This window comes from Coregonus lavaretus (assembly GCF_964263955.1).
Source record: "Coregonus lavaretus genome assembly, contig: HAP1_SCAFFOLD_2096, whole genome shotgun sequence".
Classification (NCBI taxonomy): domain Eukaryota; kingdom Metazoa; phylum Chordata; class Actinopteri; order Salmoniformes; family Salmonidae; genus Coregonus; species Coregonus lavaretus.
In genome coordinates this window covers 1-18,781 of record NW_028161354.1, presented here as the reverse complement: position 1 = coordinate 18,781, position 18,781 = coordinate 1, and the positions used below count along the sequence as shown (strand labels likewise).

Genomic DNA, 18,781 nt, shown 5'->3' with positions numbered 1-18,781 from the left:
CTACGGTGAGTTACGGTGAGTTACGGTGAGCTACGGTGAGCTACGGTGAGTTACGGTGAGCTACGGTGAGCTACGGTGAGTTACGGTGAGTTACGGTGAGTTACGGTGAGTTACGGTGAGCTACGGTGCCTTGCAAAAGTATTCATCCCCCTTGGCGTTTTTCCTATTTTGTTGCATTACAACCTGTCATTTACATTTATTTCTATTTGGATTTCATGTAATGGACATACACAAAATAGTCCAAATTGGTGAAGTGAAATGAAAAAAATATTACTTGTTTCAAAAAATTAATAACGGAAAAGTGTTGCGTGCATATGTATTCACCCCCTTTGCTATGAAGCCCCTAAATAAGATCTGGTGCAACCAATTACCTTCAGAAGTAACATAATTAGTTAAATAAAGTCCACCTGTGTGCAATCTAAGTGTCACATGATCTGTCACATGATCTCAGTATATATACACCTGTTCTGAAAGGCCCCAGAGTCTGCAACACCACTAAGCAAGGGGCACCACCAAGCAAGCGTCACCATGAAGACCAAGTAGCTCTCCAAACAGGTCAGGGACAAAGTTGTGGAGAAGTACAGATCAGGGTTGGGTTATAAAAAAATATCTGAAACTTTGAACATTCCACAAAGCACCATTAAATCCATTATTAAAAAATTGAAAGAATATGGCACCACAACAAACCTGCCAAGAGAGGGCCGCCCACCAAAACATTAATCAGAGAGGCAACAAAGAGACCAAAGATAACCCTGAAGGAGCTGCAAAGCTCCACAGCGGAGATTGGAGTATCTGTCCATAGGACCACTTTAAGCCGTACACTCCACTGAGCTGGGCTTTATTGAAGAGTCGCCAGAAAAAAGCCATTGCTTTAAGGAAAAAATAAGCAAACACGTTTGGTGTTCGCCAAAAGCCACGTGGGAGACTCCCCAAACATATGGAAGAAGGTACTCTGGTCAGATGAGACTAAAATTGCTTTTTGGCCATCAAGGAAAATGTCTGGTGCAAACCCAACACCTCTCATCACCCCGAGAACACCATCCCCACATTCTGTGGGGATGTTTTTCATCGGCAGGGACTGGGAAACTGGTCAGAATTGAAGGAATGATGGATGGCGCTAAATACAGGGAAATTCTTGAGGGAAACCTGTTTCAGTCTTCCAGAGATTTGAGACTGGGATGGTGGTTCACCTTCCAGCAGGACAATGACCCTAAGCATACTGCTAAAGCAACACTCAAGTGGTTTAAGGGGAAACATTTAAATGTCTTGGAATGGCCTAGTCAAAGCCCAGACCTCAATCCAATTGAGAATCTGTGGTATGACCCATCCAACTTGAAGGAGCTGGAGCAGTTTTGCCTTGAAGAATGGGCAAAAATCCCAGTGGCTAGATGTACCAAGCTTATAGAGACATACCTCAAGAGACTTACAGCTGTAATTGCTGCAAATAGTTATGCACTCTCAAGTTTTCTGTTTTTTTGTCTTATTTCTTGTTTGTTTCACAAAAAAGAATATTTTGCATCTTCAAAGTGGTAGGCATGTTGTGTAAATCAAATGATACAACCCCCCCCCCCAAAAAAAAAGCCATTTTAATTCCAGGTTGTAAGGCAACAAAATAGGAAAAATGCCAAGGGGGGTGAATACTTTCGCAAGCCACTGTATGCCTTTTGAGGCTGCCTGCTAGGCTGCTACATTCAGCACATTAATGGGAATGGAATGATCCTGCACAGATGTACAGTTTGTCAGATGTCTCAGAATAGTCATTTTCTTTCTATCTCTCTCCATCTGTCCCTCTCTCCCTCTCTCCCCATCCTCTCAGAAGGATCCATCTCTTCTCCTCTCTCCCTCCATCCATTCTTTACCCATCCTCCTCTCCTCCCTGTCTGTCTGTCTGTCTCAACAAATCCATTATCATTAATGTTTCATTAAGACAAATATTAATATTCATGGCAGAGAATGATGTAATGATGTAACATTACATCAGCGTAATATGGAATTCAGTCTTCTAAAACCATAGTCAGACTTGGATCCCATGGCAAATTCCTGTTCTTGCAAATGCCCATTCTTGATTCTTACGCTAAACTTACACCAAACTAAAACGTCCCATGATATTTTGATTTTAATACATGGAAAAGTCAACATTTATCCATACAAATGTGCCAATCATGTCCATTTATCTATAAGTCTACTAATGTCCAGCCAGCCTATAAACAAGTTGGTAGAGCTGTAAATAGAAACATAACGAATAGAACAGGCTTGGAACCTCTAATCCTGGCAATTTGACTGGTACATAGAACCAATACAACAGGCTTGGAACCTCTAACCCTGGCAATCTGACTGGTACATAGAACCAATAGAACTGGCTTGGAAACTCTAACCCTGGCAATCTAACTGGTACATAGAACCAATAGAACTGGCTTGGAAACTCTAACCCTGGCAATCTGACTGGTACATATAATTATTAGAACTGGCTTGGAAACTCTAACCCTGGCAATCTGACTGGTACATATAATTATTAGAACTGGCTTGGAAACTCTAACCCTGGCAATCTGACTGGTACATATAATTATTAGAACTGGCTTGGAAACTCTAACCCTGGCAATCTGACTAGTAAACTCATGGGTACACACAATAGCTGCCATGTTTTGTGATGCAATAATTTCCACATTAATGTAGAATGTTTATTCAAATGATGCTAACTGGTGTGACAATTATGCTAAATGATGTGGCTCACGCAATAGAATACATTTTGTGTAATGTCAGTTGAGTTGATTCAACAACTTACAGCAGAGATTGATGGGTACACCTCATGCTTTTACTTCCTGCTTTTACTTCCTGCTTCATTCTATTTCTATGGAGGTGCATCTATGGACTATTGAGCAGACTGACAGACTAACTGGTAGAGGGGTATCTATGGACTATTGAGCAGACTGACAGACTAACTGGTAGAGGGGTATCTATGGACTATTGAGCAGACTGACAGACTAACTGGTAGAGGGGTATCTATGGACTATTGAGCAGACTGACAGACTAACTGGTAGAGGGGTATCTATGGACTATTGAGCAGACTGACAGACTAACTGGTAGAGGGGTATCTATGGACTATTGAGCAGACTGACAGACTAACTGGTAGAGGGGTATCTATGGACTATTGAGCAGACTGACATACTAACTGGTAGAGGGGTATCTATGGACTTTTGAGCAGACTGACAGACTAACTGGTAGAGGGGTATCTATGGACTATTGAGCAGACTGACAGACTAACTGGTAGAGGGGTATCTATGGACTATTGAGCAGACTGACATACTAACTGGTAGAGGGGTATCTATGGACTATTGAGCAGACTGACAGACTAACTGGTAGAGTGGTATCTATGGACTATTGAGCAGACTGACTAACTGGTAGAGGGGTATATATGGACTATTGAGCAGACTGACAGACTAACTGGTAGAGGGGTATCTATGGACTATTGAGCAGACTGACTAACTGGTAGAGGGGTATCTATGGACTATTGAGCAGACTGACTAACTGGTAGAAGGGTATCTATGGACTATTGAGCAGACTGACTAACTGGTAGAAGGGTATCTATGGACTATTGAGCAGACTGACAGACTAACTGGTAGAAGGGTATCTATGGACTATTGAGCAGACTGACTAACTGGTAGAGGGGTATCTATGGACTATTGAGCAGACTGACAGACTAACTGGTAGAAGGGTATCTATGGACTATTGAGCAGACTGACTAACTGGTAGAAGGGTATCTATGGACTATTGAGCAGACTGACTAACTGCTAGAAGGGTATCTATGGACTATTGAGCAGACTGACACACAAACAAGCACGCACACACACAAGCACTCACGCACACACACACACACACACACATCCATTATCAGCTCCACAGGTATAACCACACAGTGTAGAAGTCATGGGTAGCGCTGCGATCCAACTCTCAAACCTACTACTGATAATTGAGCTAGTCTGCAGGGAGGCTCCTGGGAAAGGGATTGTGTGTGACAAGCACACACACACACACTCACATTTTCACAAACACACACACACACACACACACACACACACACACAAACACGTGCACATACAGCAGAAGGTATGAACCCTTGCTCTCCTCGAGCAGCTGTCTCTCGGGTCTCTCTCTCGCTCAGGAGAGAACTCTCTCTCTGCTTATCAGAGCAACAAATTAGCTCTTTAGGCATAGAGCAACTGGATATGGAGAGGACTAATACACGAAACAGTAATATCTATGCTGAACCATAACTAATACACCATAACTAATGCACCATAACTAATACACCATAACAAATGAACCATAACTAATTAACCATAACTAATGCACCATAACTAATACACCATAACTAATGCACCATAACTAATGCACCATAACTAATGCACCATAACTAATACACCATAACTAATGCACCATAACTAATGCACCATAACTAATGCACCATAACTAATACACCATAACTAATACACCATAACTAATGAACCATAACTAATTAACCATAACTAATGAACCATAACTAATGCACCATAACTAATGAACCTTAACTAATGAACCTTAACTAATGAACCATAACTAATGAACCATAACTAATGCACCATAACTAATACACCATAACTAATGAACCATAACTAATACACCATAACTAATACACCATAACTAATGCACCATAACTAATGAACCATAACTAATACACCATAACTAATACACCATAACTAATACACCATAACTAATGCACCTTAACTAATACACCATAACTAATACACCATAACTAATACACCATAACTAATACACCATAACTAATGCACCATAACTAATACACCATAACTAACTAACACTGTGTGAGTGTTGGTTCCAGACTTTTCCAAAGGGTTTGCATCCAGTGTGTTGTAGCAGATTTGAGCTACGTAAAGTAGCTTCTGTTCCAGAAGTTTGCAGGTGTTGTGTTGTTATGAACATGTGGATTCATTTGACTTAACAAAACACTGTCAGGTTTAGAGGCAGAGAACAGGGGTGTGTTCGCTAAACACAACATTACCAACAACATGCAACGCAGTGCCTAAAAAGAGAAACGGAGGGCGTTCACTAAACCCATTCAGAAGGTTTATTGGACCCCGTGCCTAGGAGAGAACAGAGGTGCGTTCACTAAATACAGCAATACCAACACCGTGCAAGGCACAACATAGCAACACTGTGCCAAGGAGAGGAGTTAGAGGAGCCAAAGGAGGAAGAGACAGATGTCAGTTAACAAAAGCAGCACTGCACTGTGAGGGACAGTGTGTGAGGAAGGAGGAGAGGAGAGAATGTAATTATGGAGCGAGGAGCCAAGTTTATGTCTGAATGAAACACCTGGAGAATTATACAGGATTATACCGCTAATGTTCGCCTGTCTCTCCTCGGTATGGAGGTGTATGTGTGTGTGTGTGCGTGTGTGTGTGCATGTGCGGGTGCATGTGTGTGTGTGTGTGTGCGTGTATAGTATATGTGTGTATGCATATGTGTATGTGTGTGTTTGTGTCTGCTTGTAAGTGTGTGTGTGTTTGTGTGATTCTGTGTTGACGTGATTATATGGATTTAGAAATAGCCACATGGTCAGGAGTTCTTGCTGTCTCAAATCCTCTCCAATCCTAGAACGGACCAGTTTAAAGCCCTGTGAGAACGGACCATGTGACGAGGTGTGGATGAAGGAGTCGGGCGCAGGAGGTAAAACACCAAAGTCCAGAGTTTATTCCGTTTACATAAATAAAACGCACCCAGCGTCAAAACGAAACTATCACAAGGGAAATATTCCACCATGCCAAAACAAATGGAAGAGTAGCTCAACCGAGCTACTCGCTCTCACAATGAAACAATCCCTCACAAAGACAAGGGGAACAGAGGGAACACTTGTACACATACTAATTAAGGGGAATGAGCACCAGGTGTGTGTGATTGACAAGACAAGACATGACAAGTGGAGTGATGAGAATGGGAGCGGCAGTAGCCGAAACCTGCCCGAACAAGGAGGGGAGGCAGACTCGTGACAGACCAGTTTAGTCGTGACAGACCAGTTTAAAACCCTGAGAGAACAGACCAGTTTAGAACCCTGAGATAACAGACCAGTTTAAAACCCTGAGCGAACAGACCAGTTTAAAACCCTGAGAGAACGGACCAGTTTAAACCAGTTTAAAACCCTGAGAGAACAGACCAGTTTAAAAATCCTGAGAGAACGGACCAGTTTAAAACCCTGAGAGAACAGACCAGTTTAAAACCCTGAGAGAACGGACCAGTTTAAACCAGTTTAAAACCCTGAGAGAACAGACCAGTTTAAAACCCTGAGAGAACAGACCAGTTTAAAACCCTGAGAGAACAGACCAGTTTAAACCAGTTTAAAACCCTGAGAGAACAGACCAGTTTAAAACCCTGAGAAAACAGACCAGTTTAAAACCCTGAGAGAACAGACCAGTTTAAACCAGTTTTAAACACTGAGAGAACAGACCAGTTTAAACCAGTTTTAAACACTGAGAGAACAGACAGTAAATAGATACAGCTAGAACCGGTGGATCACGCTCTGACTCACCTTACGTGTGTGTGTGTGTGTGTGTGTGTGTGTGTGTGAGTGTTGTGTTATAACATGAGTGGGTGTGTCTCTGTTTTCAACAAGATATCACAAGCTAGGTTTCCATCCATTTAGTGACGATTGTCATGCAAATATAAAAAAATATGCATACAGAAAATAGGCGCATTTTTCCACCAGTGGTGTGTTTTCACCAAACAGACTTTGTTGCAGATAAAAATCAGTGTGTGATGAAATAGGGCACACAAAATGAACTTTTTCACTTAAGATTTCATTCACCAAATCAAACATTTCAATGTGTTTTCATCACATTTTCAAACTCTACCGATTGTTTTGGCACAAAAGCTGTTGCGTTAAATAGCAAATATGCCTACTCTGGCCTTGGCACGTGCTAACCATGTTAGACCTGCCTGCTGAGAGACACCTTGGCTTGGTGGTGTTCTGTCTCAAGGTATATGGCCTATACTTGTATTGTGAAGTTGTATTGTATTGTGTTGTATTGTATTGTATTGTATTGTATTGTATTGTATTGTGTTGTGTTGTATTGTATTGTATTGTGTTGTATTGTATTGTGTTGTATTCTATTGTGTTGTATTGTATTGTGTTGTATTGTATTGTAAAGTTGTATTGTATTGTATTGTATTGTGTTGTATTGTATTGTATTGTATTGTATTGTGTTGTATTGTATTGTGTTGTATTGTATTGTAAAGTTGTATTGTATTGTATTGTATTGTGTTGTATTGTATTGTATTGTATTGTATTGTGTTGTATTGTATTGTATTGTATTGTGTTGTATTGTATTGTGAAGTTGTATTGTATTGTATTGTAAAGTTGTGTTGTGTTGCATTGTATTGTATTGTGTTGTATTGTATTGTATCGTGTTGTATTGTATTGTGTTGCATTGTATTGTATTGTGTTGTATTGTATTGTATTGTGTTGTATTGTATTGTAAAGTTGTATTGTATTGTATTGTAAAGTTGTGTTGTGTTGCATTGTATTGTATTGTGTTGTGTCTACGGCGGAGGAGGAGGTCGTCGGGTAAGCTTGGCGTCGGGTAAGCTTGGCTTTATACATAGCTTGGGCTTTGTCGAGTAAGGCTTAAACTATGTATTTAGATTGTAGTTAGGTATTGTAGGTAGGTATCGTGGGTTGTTGTATGTAATTATTGTAGGTTAGTATTGTATTCGGCTGTGCCCGGTGTAGCACGAAGCTAGCTAGCTAACCCACCACCTGGACTAGCTGGCGAGTAGCTATTAGCAACGGTATAGTTGTTTCACGCCTGGGAGTGCCTGTAATTACGCCAGCTGGCTGCCTACAATAATTACATACAATAATTGCCTACCATTCAGCTGTTTTCTAACCTCATTGTCTGAACCGTTAACGTTAGGTAGCAAGTGGCTACTGTGCTTGAAATTTAGCTAGCTTGTTGCTACCTGGATAGCTACTAGTAAACAATAGCTGGAACGACCTAGCGAACAGACGCGAACTGGCTGAGTCAATTCAGTGGCTAGCTTTGCACTTGGCTAGCTAACAGTAGCTGCTAGGGGTAAGTCATAACTTACATTTGTGTTTTGTTTTTTACATATTGGTAGCCCGAGTCGTTCAAGGAATTCTGGACATGGGTGACTACTTAACGTTAGCTTGGCTCTCTCTGTGTGTTCGTGCCGTGAAAGGAGGGGTTCTTCTTTGTCTGAAAGCAATGGCTAGCTAGCTTGCTAACTATTCTAGCTAACTAACTGGCTGAATAAGTTGACGACGGACTCGCTCAAGCTGTCGGGACTAACCCACAACGTTAGACACGGACACGAACGATCTGCTTGCGTGTTGATACACTGGTGGTTTGTTGTGGCCGATTATTGGCGCTAAACCGTGTTGTTGGAGTCCGGCATGCTAGCTGGCTGTGGCGTCTTATGACTAGGTGCCCGGACGATTTTCACGGAATAATACTGTACCTAGTTAGCTAGCTGAATAAACTAAGTTAGTCTATTCCTAGAAAACATTGAACCGCTGTAGTTTACAACAATTATAGTTTCTGAGGTGGAAGTTGGGAGAGTTATATTTGGGAGTTGTGGTGAGGGAGGCCCCGCTCTCTCCTTTCCCAGATGTTTAGGTCATTTCATTCCGATCTCCTCTGCATTATTGTAGCCATTTGCTGCAGCCTGTCAACTATGCCTCTGCCTATCCCTGTTCTCTCCTCTCCGCACAGGCTATACAAACGCCTCACACCGCGTGGCTGCTGCCTCTCTAACCTGGTGGTCCCTGCACGCACCACCCACGTGGAGTTCCAGGTCTCAGGCAGCCTCTGGAACTGCCGTTCTGCTGCCAACAAGGCAGAGTTCATCTCAGCCTATGCTACCCTCCAGTCCCTCGACTTCTTGGCGCTGACGGAAACATGGATTACCACTGAAAACACTGCTACTCCTACTGCTCTCTCCTCATCTGACCATGTGTTCTCGCATACCCCGAGAGCATCTGGTCAGTGGGATGGTGGCACAGGAATCCTCATCTCTCCCAAGTGGACATTCTCAATTTTTCCCCTGACCCATCTGTCTATCTCCTCATTTGAATTCCATGCTGTCACAGTCACTAGCCCATTTAAGCTTAATATCCTTGTCATCTATCGCCCTCCAGGTTCCCTTGGAGAGTTCATCAATGAGCTTGACGCCTAGATAAGTTCCTTTCCTGAGGATGGCTCACCCCTCACAGTTCTGGGGGATTTCAACCTCCCTACGTCTACATTTGACTCATTTCTCTCTGCCTCCTTCTTTCCACTCCTCTCCTCTTTTGACCTCACCATCTCACCGTCCCCCCCTACTCACAAGGCAGGCAATACGCTTGACCTCATCTTTACTAGATGCTGTTGTTCTACTAATCTCACTGCAACTCCCCTCCATGTCTCCGACCACTACTTTGTATCCTTTTCTCTCTCGCTCTCCTCGAACACTACTCACTCTGCCCCTACACAGATGGTAATGCGCCGTCGCAACCTTCGCTCTCTCTCTCCCGCTACTCTCTCCTCTTCCATCCTATCATCTCTTCCCTCTGCTCAATCCTTCTCCCTCAAATCTCCTGATTCTGCATCCTCAACCCTCCTCTCTTCCCTTTCTGCATCCTTTGACTCTCTATGTCCCCTATCCTCCCGACCAGGTTGGTCCTCCCCTCCAGCTCCGTGGCTTGATGACTCATTGCGAGCTCACAGAACAGAGCTCCGGGCAGCTGAGCGGAAATGGAAGAAAACTAGACTCCCTGCGGAACTGGCATCTTTTCACTCCCTCCTCTCTACATTTTCTTCATCTGTTTCGGCTGCTAAGGCCACTTTCTACCACTCTAAATTCCAAGCATCTGCCTCTAACCCTAGGAAGCTCTTTGCCACATTCTCCTCCCTGCTGAATCCTCCCCCCCCCCCCCCCACCCCCCCCCACCCCCCTCTCTGTGGATGACTTCGTCAACCATTTTGAAAAGAAGGTTGACGACATCCGATCCTCGTTTGTTAAGTCAAATGACACTGCTGGTCCTGCTCACACTGCCCTACCCTATGCTTTGACTTCTTTCTCCCCTCTCTCTCCAGATAAAATCTTGCGACTTGTGACGGCAGGCCGCCCAACAACCTGCCCGCTTGACCCTATCCCCTCCTCTCTTCTACAGACCATCTCCGGTGACCTTCTCCCTTACCTCTCCTCGCTGATCAACTCATCCTTGACCGCTGGCTATGTCCCTTCCGTCTTCAAGAGAGCGAGAGTTGCACCCCTTCTCAAAAAACCAACACTCGACCCCTCTGATGTCAACAACTACAGACCAGTATCCCTTCTTTCTTTTCTCTCCAAAACTATTGAGCGTGCCGTCTTTAGCCAACTCTCTTGCTATCTCTCTCAGAATGACCTTCTTGATCCAAACCAGTCAGGTTTCAAGACTGGTCATTCAACTGAGACTGCTCTTCTCTGTGTCACGGAGGCTCTCCGCACTGCTAAAGCTAACTCTCTCTCCTCTGCTCTTGTCCTTCTAGACCTGTCTGCTGCCTTTGATACTGTGAACCATCAGATCCTCCTCTCCACCCTCTCCGAGCTGGGCATCTCCGGCGCGGCTCACTCTTGGATTGCGTCCTAGCTGACCGGTCGCTCCTACCAAGTGGCGTGGCGAGAAGCTGTCTCCGCACCACGTGCTCTCACCACTGGTGTCCCCCAGGGCTCAGTTCTAGGCCCTCTCCTATTCTCGCTATACACCAAGTCACATGGCTCTGTCATATCCTCACATGGCCTCTCCTATCATTGCTACGCAGACGACACACAACTAATCTTCTCCTTTCCCCCTTCTGATAACCAGGTGGCGAATCGCATCTCTGCATGTCTGGCAGACATATCAGTATGGATGACGGATCACCACCTCAAGTTGAACCTTGGCAAGACGGAGCTGCTCTTCCTCCCGGGGAAGGACTGCCTGTTCCATGATCTCCGTTGTGTCCTCCTCCCAGAGTGCGAAGAGCCTTGGCGTGACCCTGGACAACACCCTGTCGTTCTCCGCTAACATCAAGGCGGTGACCCGATCCTGTAGGTTCATGCTCTACAACATTCGGAGAGTACGACCCTGCCTTACACAGGAAGTGGCACAGGTCCTAATCCAGGCACTTGTCATCTCCCGTCTGGATTACTGCAACTCGCTGTTGGCTGGGCACCCTGCCTGTGCCATTAAACCCCTACAACTCATCCAGAATGCTGCAGCCCGTCTGGTGTTCAACCTTCCCAAGTTCTCTCACGTCACCCCGCTCCTCCGCACACTCCACTGGCTTCCAGTTGAAGCTCGCATCTGCTACAAGACCATGGTGCTTGCCTACGGAGCTGTGAGGGGAACGGCACCTCCGTACCTTCAGGCTCTGATCAGTCCCTACACCCAAACGAGGGCATTGCGTTCATCCACCTCTGGCCTGCTGGCTCCCCTACCTCTGCGGAAGCATAGTTCCCGCTCAGCCCAGTCAAAACTGTTCGCTGCTCTGGCACCCCAATGGTGGAACAAGCTCCCTCACGACGCCAGGACAGCGGAGTCACTCACCACCTTCCGGAGACATTTGAAACCCCACCTCTTTAAGGATTAACTGGGATAGGATAAAGTAATCCTTCTACCCCCCCCTCACCCCAACCCCCCCCCCCCCCCCCCCCAAAAAAAATAAAAATAAATAAATAAATAAACATTGTAAAGTGGTTATCCCACTGGCTATAAGGTGAATGCACCAATTTGTAAGTCGCTCTGGATAAGAGCGTCTGCTAAATGACGTAAATGTGCGCGCCTGCCAACAGCTCCCAGATACAGTGTGGGTAGGCTAGCCATGTAATCATGGATGCCAAAGGAAGCCAGGCTTCCCCAAAACATTTCCCATGAAAAAAAAATATGAAAAAAAACATCTCAAATTATTTATCTTTCGTCTCTCTGTGTTTCATAATTTTCCTTCAATTTTCAAGAGGCTGAATGTATCTCACCGGAGAAAGCATCCGAGCGAGCAATACAGTGCCCCTCTGTCTTTGTATGTGTAGGCCATCCATCTGATGCTGTCTGGTCCAAAAGAGTATTACATTGTTGCCGTCCGTAGCATTGAATGCAAGGGATGCCAGCAAGCATTCGGCCTCCCTTGATAAAAAAAAAGTATAAAATAATAACCAATCAGTGTTGAGCTAAACTGAGCGAGCTCAACTGTGAATGGTCCTGGCACACCAAAAAAAAAAAAAAGTGTCAAGGGAAGCCAGTTTGGATTTGGCTTCATTCCAATCACATCACTTCGAGATGTTCATTGACAGAAACAACTTGAATTGTTGCATCTCGCTGTGTTGTTTTCCTTCGATGGCTAGCTAGCTAGCTAAAATTGTCCCTTTCCTAAATTAGCCATGGATGGAGATAGGGATTTGGACTTGTGGTTTTAGTTAATTCTCCGTTCTGGCCAATGAATATAACGGCGATTCTGATCGAACCATAAATGTATACATTGAGGATAGAAGTTCAATATGTAGCTAGATGTAGAAGACCAATGTTAACTAGCTAACGTTGCCCATTAAAGAATGTTAGGCTAGCGAGCAAGCGTTTTAGTCAGGTAGCCGAGGACAACAAAAAATAAAAGCGTGTACTGTATGACAGAGTCATAGACCGTTACATCCACATGAAAGAGAGGAGGATGGCGTTGGTGTTTCTCTACAAGTAGGGTGAGTCAACATTTTTCAACTTGCACGAACGCGCACGCACACACACGCACACGCACACAGAAATCAGAAAGGGGACAGGACGACTGCACCGTATTGAGGGGAGGATGGATGGGGCCATGTATCGCGAGATCTTGGCCAACAACCTCCTTCCCTCAGCAAGATCATTGAAGATGGGTCGTGGCTGGGTCTTCCAGCATGACAACGACCCGAAACACACAGCCAGGGCAACTAAGGAGTGGCTCCGTAAAAAGCATCTCAAGGTCCTGGAGTGGCCTAGCCAGTCTCCAGACCTGAACCCAATAGAAAATCTTTGGAGGGAGCTGAAAGTCCGTATTGCCCAGCGACAGCCCCGAAACCTGAAGGATCTGGAGAAGGTCTGTATGGAGGAGTGGGCCAAAATCCCTGCTGCAGTGTGTGCAAACCTGGTCAAGACCTACAGGAAACGTATGATCTCTGTAATTGCAAACAAAGGTTTCTGTACCAAATATTAAGTTCTGCTTTTCTGATGTATCAAATACTTATGTCATGCAATAAAATGCAAATTAATTACTTAAAAATCATACAATGTGATTTTCTGGATTTTTGTTTTAGATTCCATCTCTCACAGTTGAAGTGTACCTATGATAAAAAATTACAGACCTCTACATGTTTTGTAAGTAGGAAAACCTGCAATTTCGGCAGTGTATCAAATACTTGTTCTCCCCACTGAATATCACAGTCGCAAGGCATATGAACTAACAGGTTATAGAGCAAACAACGCAATTATCACAAAACAAAGGTTGTAATATGGCTTTTTTTTCCTGGCTTCCCCAGTGATTTTACCCACGCACCACTACTGTAAACTAGTCTACATGAAGAGATTATTATGGATAACTTTTGTCAAACGGCAGTCAAGCATCAATCATCATGTCACCCTCGATATTCCCTTGGAAAGGAGCATCAAGCTCATCACCTTGGCACTTTCACCACCCTGTTAAGTTCATCATCATTTATTTCATCTGTAACCTAATAAACTGCATGCTTTCCCGAGTCGTAGTGTGAGGACCACACACACAATATCATCGCGTGACTCCAAGTTACACTATCTACACAAAAGTATGTGGACTTCAAATAAGTGGATTCGGCTATTTCAGCCACACCAGTATATGACAGGTGTATAAAATTGAGCACGGCCCCAATGCAATCTCCATAGACAAACATTGGCAGTAGAATGGCCTTACTGAAGAGCTCAGTGACTTTCAACGTGGCACCGTCATAGGATGCCACCTTTCCAACAAGTCAGTTTGTCACATTTCTGCCCTGCTAGAGCTGCCCCGGTCAACTGTAAGTGCTGTTATTGTGAAGTGGAAACGTCTAGGAGCAACAACGGCTCAGCTTGGAAGTGGTAGGCCACACAAGCTCACAGAACGGGACCGGCGAGTGCTGAAGCACGTAGCGCGTAAAAATTGTCTGTCCTCGGTTGCAACACTCACTACTGAGTTCCAAACTGCCTCTGGAAGCAACGTCAGCACAAGAACTATTCGTCGGGAGCTTCATGAAATGGGTTTCCATGGCCGAGCAGCTGCACACAAGCCTAAGATCACCATGCGCAATGCCAAGCGTCGGCTGGAGTGGTGTAAAGCTCGCCGCCATTGGACTCTGGAGCAGTGGAAACGCGTTCTCTGGAGTGATGAATCACGCTTCACCATCTGGCAGTCTGACGGACGAATCTGGGTTTGGCGGATGCCAAGAGAACGCTACCTGTCCAAATGCATAGTGCCAACTGTAAAGTTTGGTGGAGGAGGATTAATGATCTGGGGCTGTTTTTCATGGTTCAGGCTAGGCCCCTTAGTTCCAGTGAAGGGGAATCTTAACACTATAGCATTTTATACGGTTTGACTTTACTTGCATACAAACTGTGGATGGAAACGTGGTTAGTGTCTCACTCCGAAATCTGACGTTTTATGGATAAACTGTGAATTTTGACGGTTAAGTTTCAGGCATTAATTCCGAGCGGGTTAAGTTAAGGGCTATGGTTTGGGATAGTGGCTTTCTAGAGCACTGCAGACAGTGGTGGCAAAGTGGTTTAAACCGTGAGCTCTGGCGCCGGGCATCGCATGTTCAATCCCAGTACCTGGCACTTGTTTTTAATTCTTTTTTACCGCCGAAGAAGGTATATACTGACGTCTTGGGGACCTGGACAATACGTAGAATATTGCAGTCTACCTTCAGTCTATCTTCAGTCTACCTTCAGTCTATCTTCAGTCTATCTTCAGTCTACCTTCAGTCTACCTTCAGTCTACATTCCGTCTATCTTCAGTCTATCTTCAGTCTATCTTCAGTCTATCTTCAGTCTATCTTCAGTCTACCTTCATTCTACCTTCAGTCTACCTTCAGTCTACATTCCGTCTACATTCCGTCTACCTTCAGTCTATCTTCAGTCTACCTTCAGTCTATCTTCAGTCTACCTTCAGTCTACCTTCAGTCTATCTTCAGTCTACCTTCAGTCTACCTTCAGTCTACATTCAGTCTACATTCCGTCTACCTTCAGTCTATCTTCAGTCTACCTTCAGTCTATCTTCAGTCTATCTTCAGTCTATCTTCAGTCTATCTTCAGTCTACCTTCAGTCTATCGTCAGTCAACCTTCAGTCTACATTCCGTCTACCTTCAGTCTACCTTCAGTCTACCTTCAGTCTATCTTTATTACTGCTCTTACCTTTCTTGTCTCCAAAGAACAGTGTCTGCTGTGCAGGGTTAGACCACTGGAGGGACGTTTGGTCGTTGTACTCCACCCTGCAGGTCATGTTGGCCGTCCCCCCCTCTGTTACCGTCTGATTCTGGACCAGGGGGTGCTGCCCCGATGACCCTGGGGAGAGAGAGGAGACAGGGAGAGAAATGGGTAAATATAACAAAACATCGTTTGTAGAGTAAGAGACATTTGGGTTTAGTATGGGTAAACGTTTCCGCTATCAGAAGACAAAACACAGTTTTTTTTCAAATCTAAGAGAGCTGGTTGTAGTTTTGTGCCAACATCAAACCTTTTCAATGTTGAAGTTTTGATTTCTATATACAGTATGTGTATACAGTATACCCTGTGATTGCATAGAATGCTTATAATCCTATATATTGTAGCCTACATGATTTAGTGATCTACATGGTTTAGTGATCTACATGGTTTAGTGTTCTACATGGTTTAGTGATCTAAATAGTTTAGTGTTCTACATGGTTTAGTGATCTACATGGTTTAGTGATCTACATGGTTTAGTGATCTACATGAATTAGTGTTCTACATGGTTTAGTGTTCTATGTTGTCATGTGTCTTGTGTGTACCATTCATCAAGTTCCCTCTCAGGAAATACAATGTGAAGTTCCCTCTCAGGAAATACAATGTGAAGTTCCCTCTCAGGAAATACAACGTGAAGTTCCCTCTCAGGAAATACAACGTGAAGTTCCCTCTCAGGAAATACAACGTGAAGTTCCCTCTCAGGAAATACAACGTGAAGTTCCCTCTCAGGAAATACAACGTGAAGTTCCCTCTCAGGAAATACAACATGAAGTTCCCTCTCAGGAAATACAACGTGAAGTTCCCTCTCAGGAAATACAATGTGAAGTTCCCTCTCAGGAAATACAATGTGAAGTTCCCTCTCAGGAAATACAACGTGAAGTTCCCTCTCAGGAAATACAACGTGAAGTTCCCTCTCAGGAAATACAACGTGAAGTTCCCTCTCAGGAAATACAACGTGAAGTTCCCTCTCAGGAAATACAACGTGAAGTTCCCTCTCAGGAAATACAATGTGAAGTTCCCTCGCAGGAAATACAACGTGAAGTTCCCTCTCAGGAAATACAACGTGAAGTTCCCTCGCAGGAAATACAAGTTATTAGAATAGAGCAAGGTGTGAGAAAGAGAGAGAGAGAGAATTAGACCCACATTAGACCCCTATTAGATTCATATTAGACCCCTATTAGATTCATATTAGACCCCTATTAGATTCATATTAGACTCCTATTAGATTCATATTAGACCCCTATTCGATTCATATTAGACCCCTATTAGATTCATATTAGACCCCTATTAGATTCATATTAGACCCCTATTAGATTCATATTAGACCCCTATTAGATTCATATTAGACCCCTATTAGATTCATATTAGACCCCTATTCGATTCATATTAGACCCCTATTCGATTCATATTAGACCCCTATTAGATTCATATTAGACCCCTATTAGATTCATATTAGACCCCTATTTGATTCATATTAGACCCCTATTAGATTCATATTAGACCCCTATTAGATTCATATTAGACCCCTATTAGATTCATATTAGACCCCTATTAGATTCATATTAGACCCCTATTAGATTCATATTAGACCCCTATTCGATTCATATTAGACCCCTATTCGATTCATATTAGACCCCTATTAGATTCATATTAGACCCCTATTAGATTCATATTAGACCCCTATTAGATTCATATTAGACCCCTATTTGATTCATATTAGACCCCTATTAGATTCATATTAGACCCCTATTAGATTCATATTAGACCCCTATTAGATTCATATTAGACCCCTATTAGATTCATATTAGACCCCTATTAGATTCATATTAGACCCCTATTAGATTCATATTAGACCCCTATTAGATTCATATTAGACCCCTATTAGATTCATATTAGACCCCTATTAGATTCATATTAGACCCCTATTAGAGCCCTATTAGATTCATATTAGAAATATGTATTAAAAGCTGACATTATAGAGGCAGAGAGGCGTTGGCATACCACTGAGGTATCAGAACACACACATTTTACATTTTACATGTGTAACATCCCTCTTATTTCCGCATATAGAGCAAAGCAGAGGAGATAGGTTGGATAAATCCTACTCTCCAGGAAGGAGGCTGAAAGGCCTAATTACTAGCCCAGGATTGAGCTCCCTGTGGGAGGTAAATTAGCTCCTCTCTGAGCCTCTCTAACTAGGAACCACCACTAAAGTCTCAGGGTCTATCGGCGCTTACCGCTCACACACACACAGGGAGGGAGGGGGAGGGAGGGGGGAGGGAGAGAGGGACGGGGAGGGAGAGAGGGAGGGAGGGAGGAAGGGAGAGGGGAGGGGAGGGAGGGGGGAGGGAGGGGGGAGGGAGGGGGGAGGGAGAGAGGGACGGGGAGGGAGAGAGGGAGAGAGGGAGAGAGGGAGGGAGGAAGAGAGGAAGAGAGAGGGGAGGGGAGGGAGGGGGGGAGGGAGGGGGGGAGGGGGAAAGTTAGAACCAAACCCCCACTCCACGTCCACTGTACATAGACACAGCCTCAGCCTGCAAAGCAATGGTTATATGGCTAAACAGTAGAGCTGACCCCAGAGTAGACACCCCCTGCCTAATCCATCTCCTAACTGGGACTGGCCGGCTCAGCCCCCCCCCCCCCCCGACTTTTACCATAACAGAAGCCCAGAGGCTTGACCCCTGACCTATACCCACTACCCAGGCCAAACACTTCCATGGTCTTAAACAGATTGGCATGACACACTCGACACGAGAGAGAGAGAGAGAGAGAGAGAGAGAGAAGAGAGACAGAGAGAGAGAGAGAGAGAGAGAGAGCGAGAGAGAGAGAGAGAGAGAGAGAGAGAGAGAGAGAGAGAGAGAGAGAGAGAGAGAGAGAGAGAGAGAGAGAGAGAGAGAGAGAGAGACCCCACTACCCAGGCCAAACGCTCCCATGGTCCTAAACAGATAGGTATGACTCACTCTATCAAAAGTTTTTTCTTCATCTATCTAATGAGTCCCAGGTCCTGATCATACATCCTAGTGACGTCTATCACATCTCTCTAAAGAAACACTCGTCCATTACTGGCCACCCATGCACACAGTATGCCTGGACCCAGAATAGATACCTTCACTACAATCCAACTGGGCTGCCACCCAGAATAGATACCTTCACTACAATCCAACTGGGCTGCCACCCAGAATAGATACCTTCACTACAATCCAACTGGGGCTGCCACCCAGAATAGATACCTTCACTACATCCAACTGGGCTGCCACCCAGAA

The 18,781-nt window shown here is 44.3% G+C and overlaps 1 protein-coding gene across 1 annotated transcript in view; it reads right to left on the bottom strand.

Annotated features, from left to right (window-relative positions):
- LOC311120773 (cell adhesion molecule 2-like) overlaps positions 1-15,840 on the bottom strand; it is a gene marked incomplete at both ends in the record, with an annotated part of 60,201 nt that extends 44,361 nt beyond the window's left edge. The window contains 2 exons of the mRNA XM_084195349.1: positions 15,453-15,602; positions 15,828-15,840. Coding sequence (XP_084051475.1) covers positions 15,453-15,602; positions 15,828-15,840 — 163 coding nt within the window. The remainder of the gene's footprint in view (positions 1-15,452; positions 15,603-15,827) is intronic.
- Between the last annotated feature and the right edge of the window lie 2,941 nt (positions 15,841-18,781).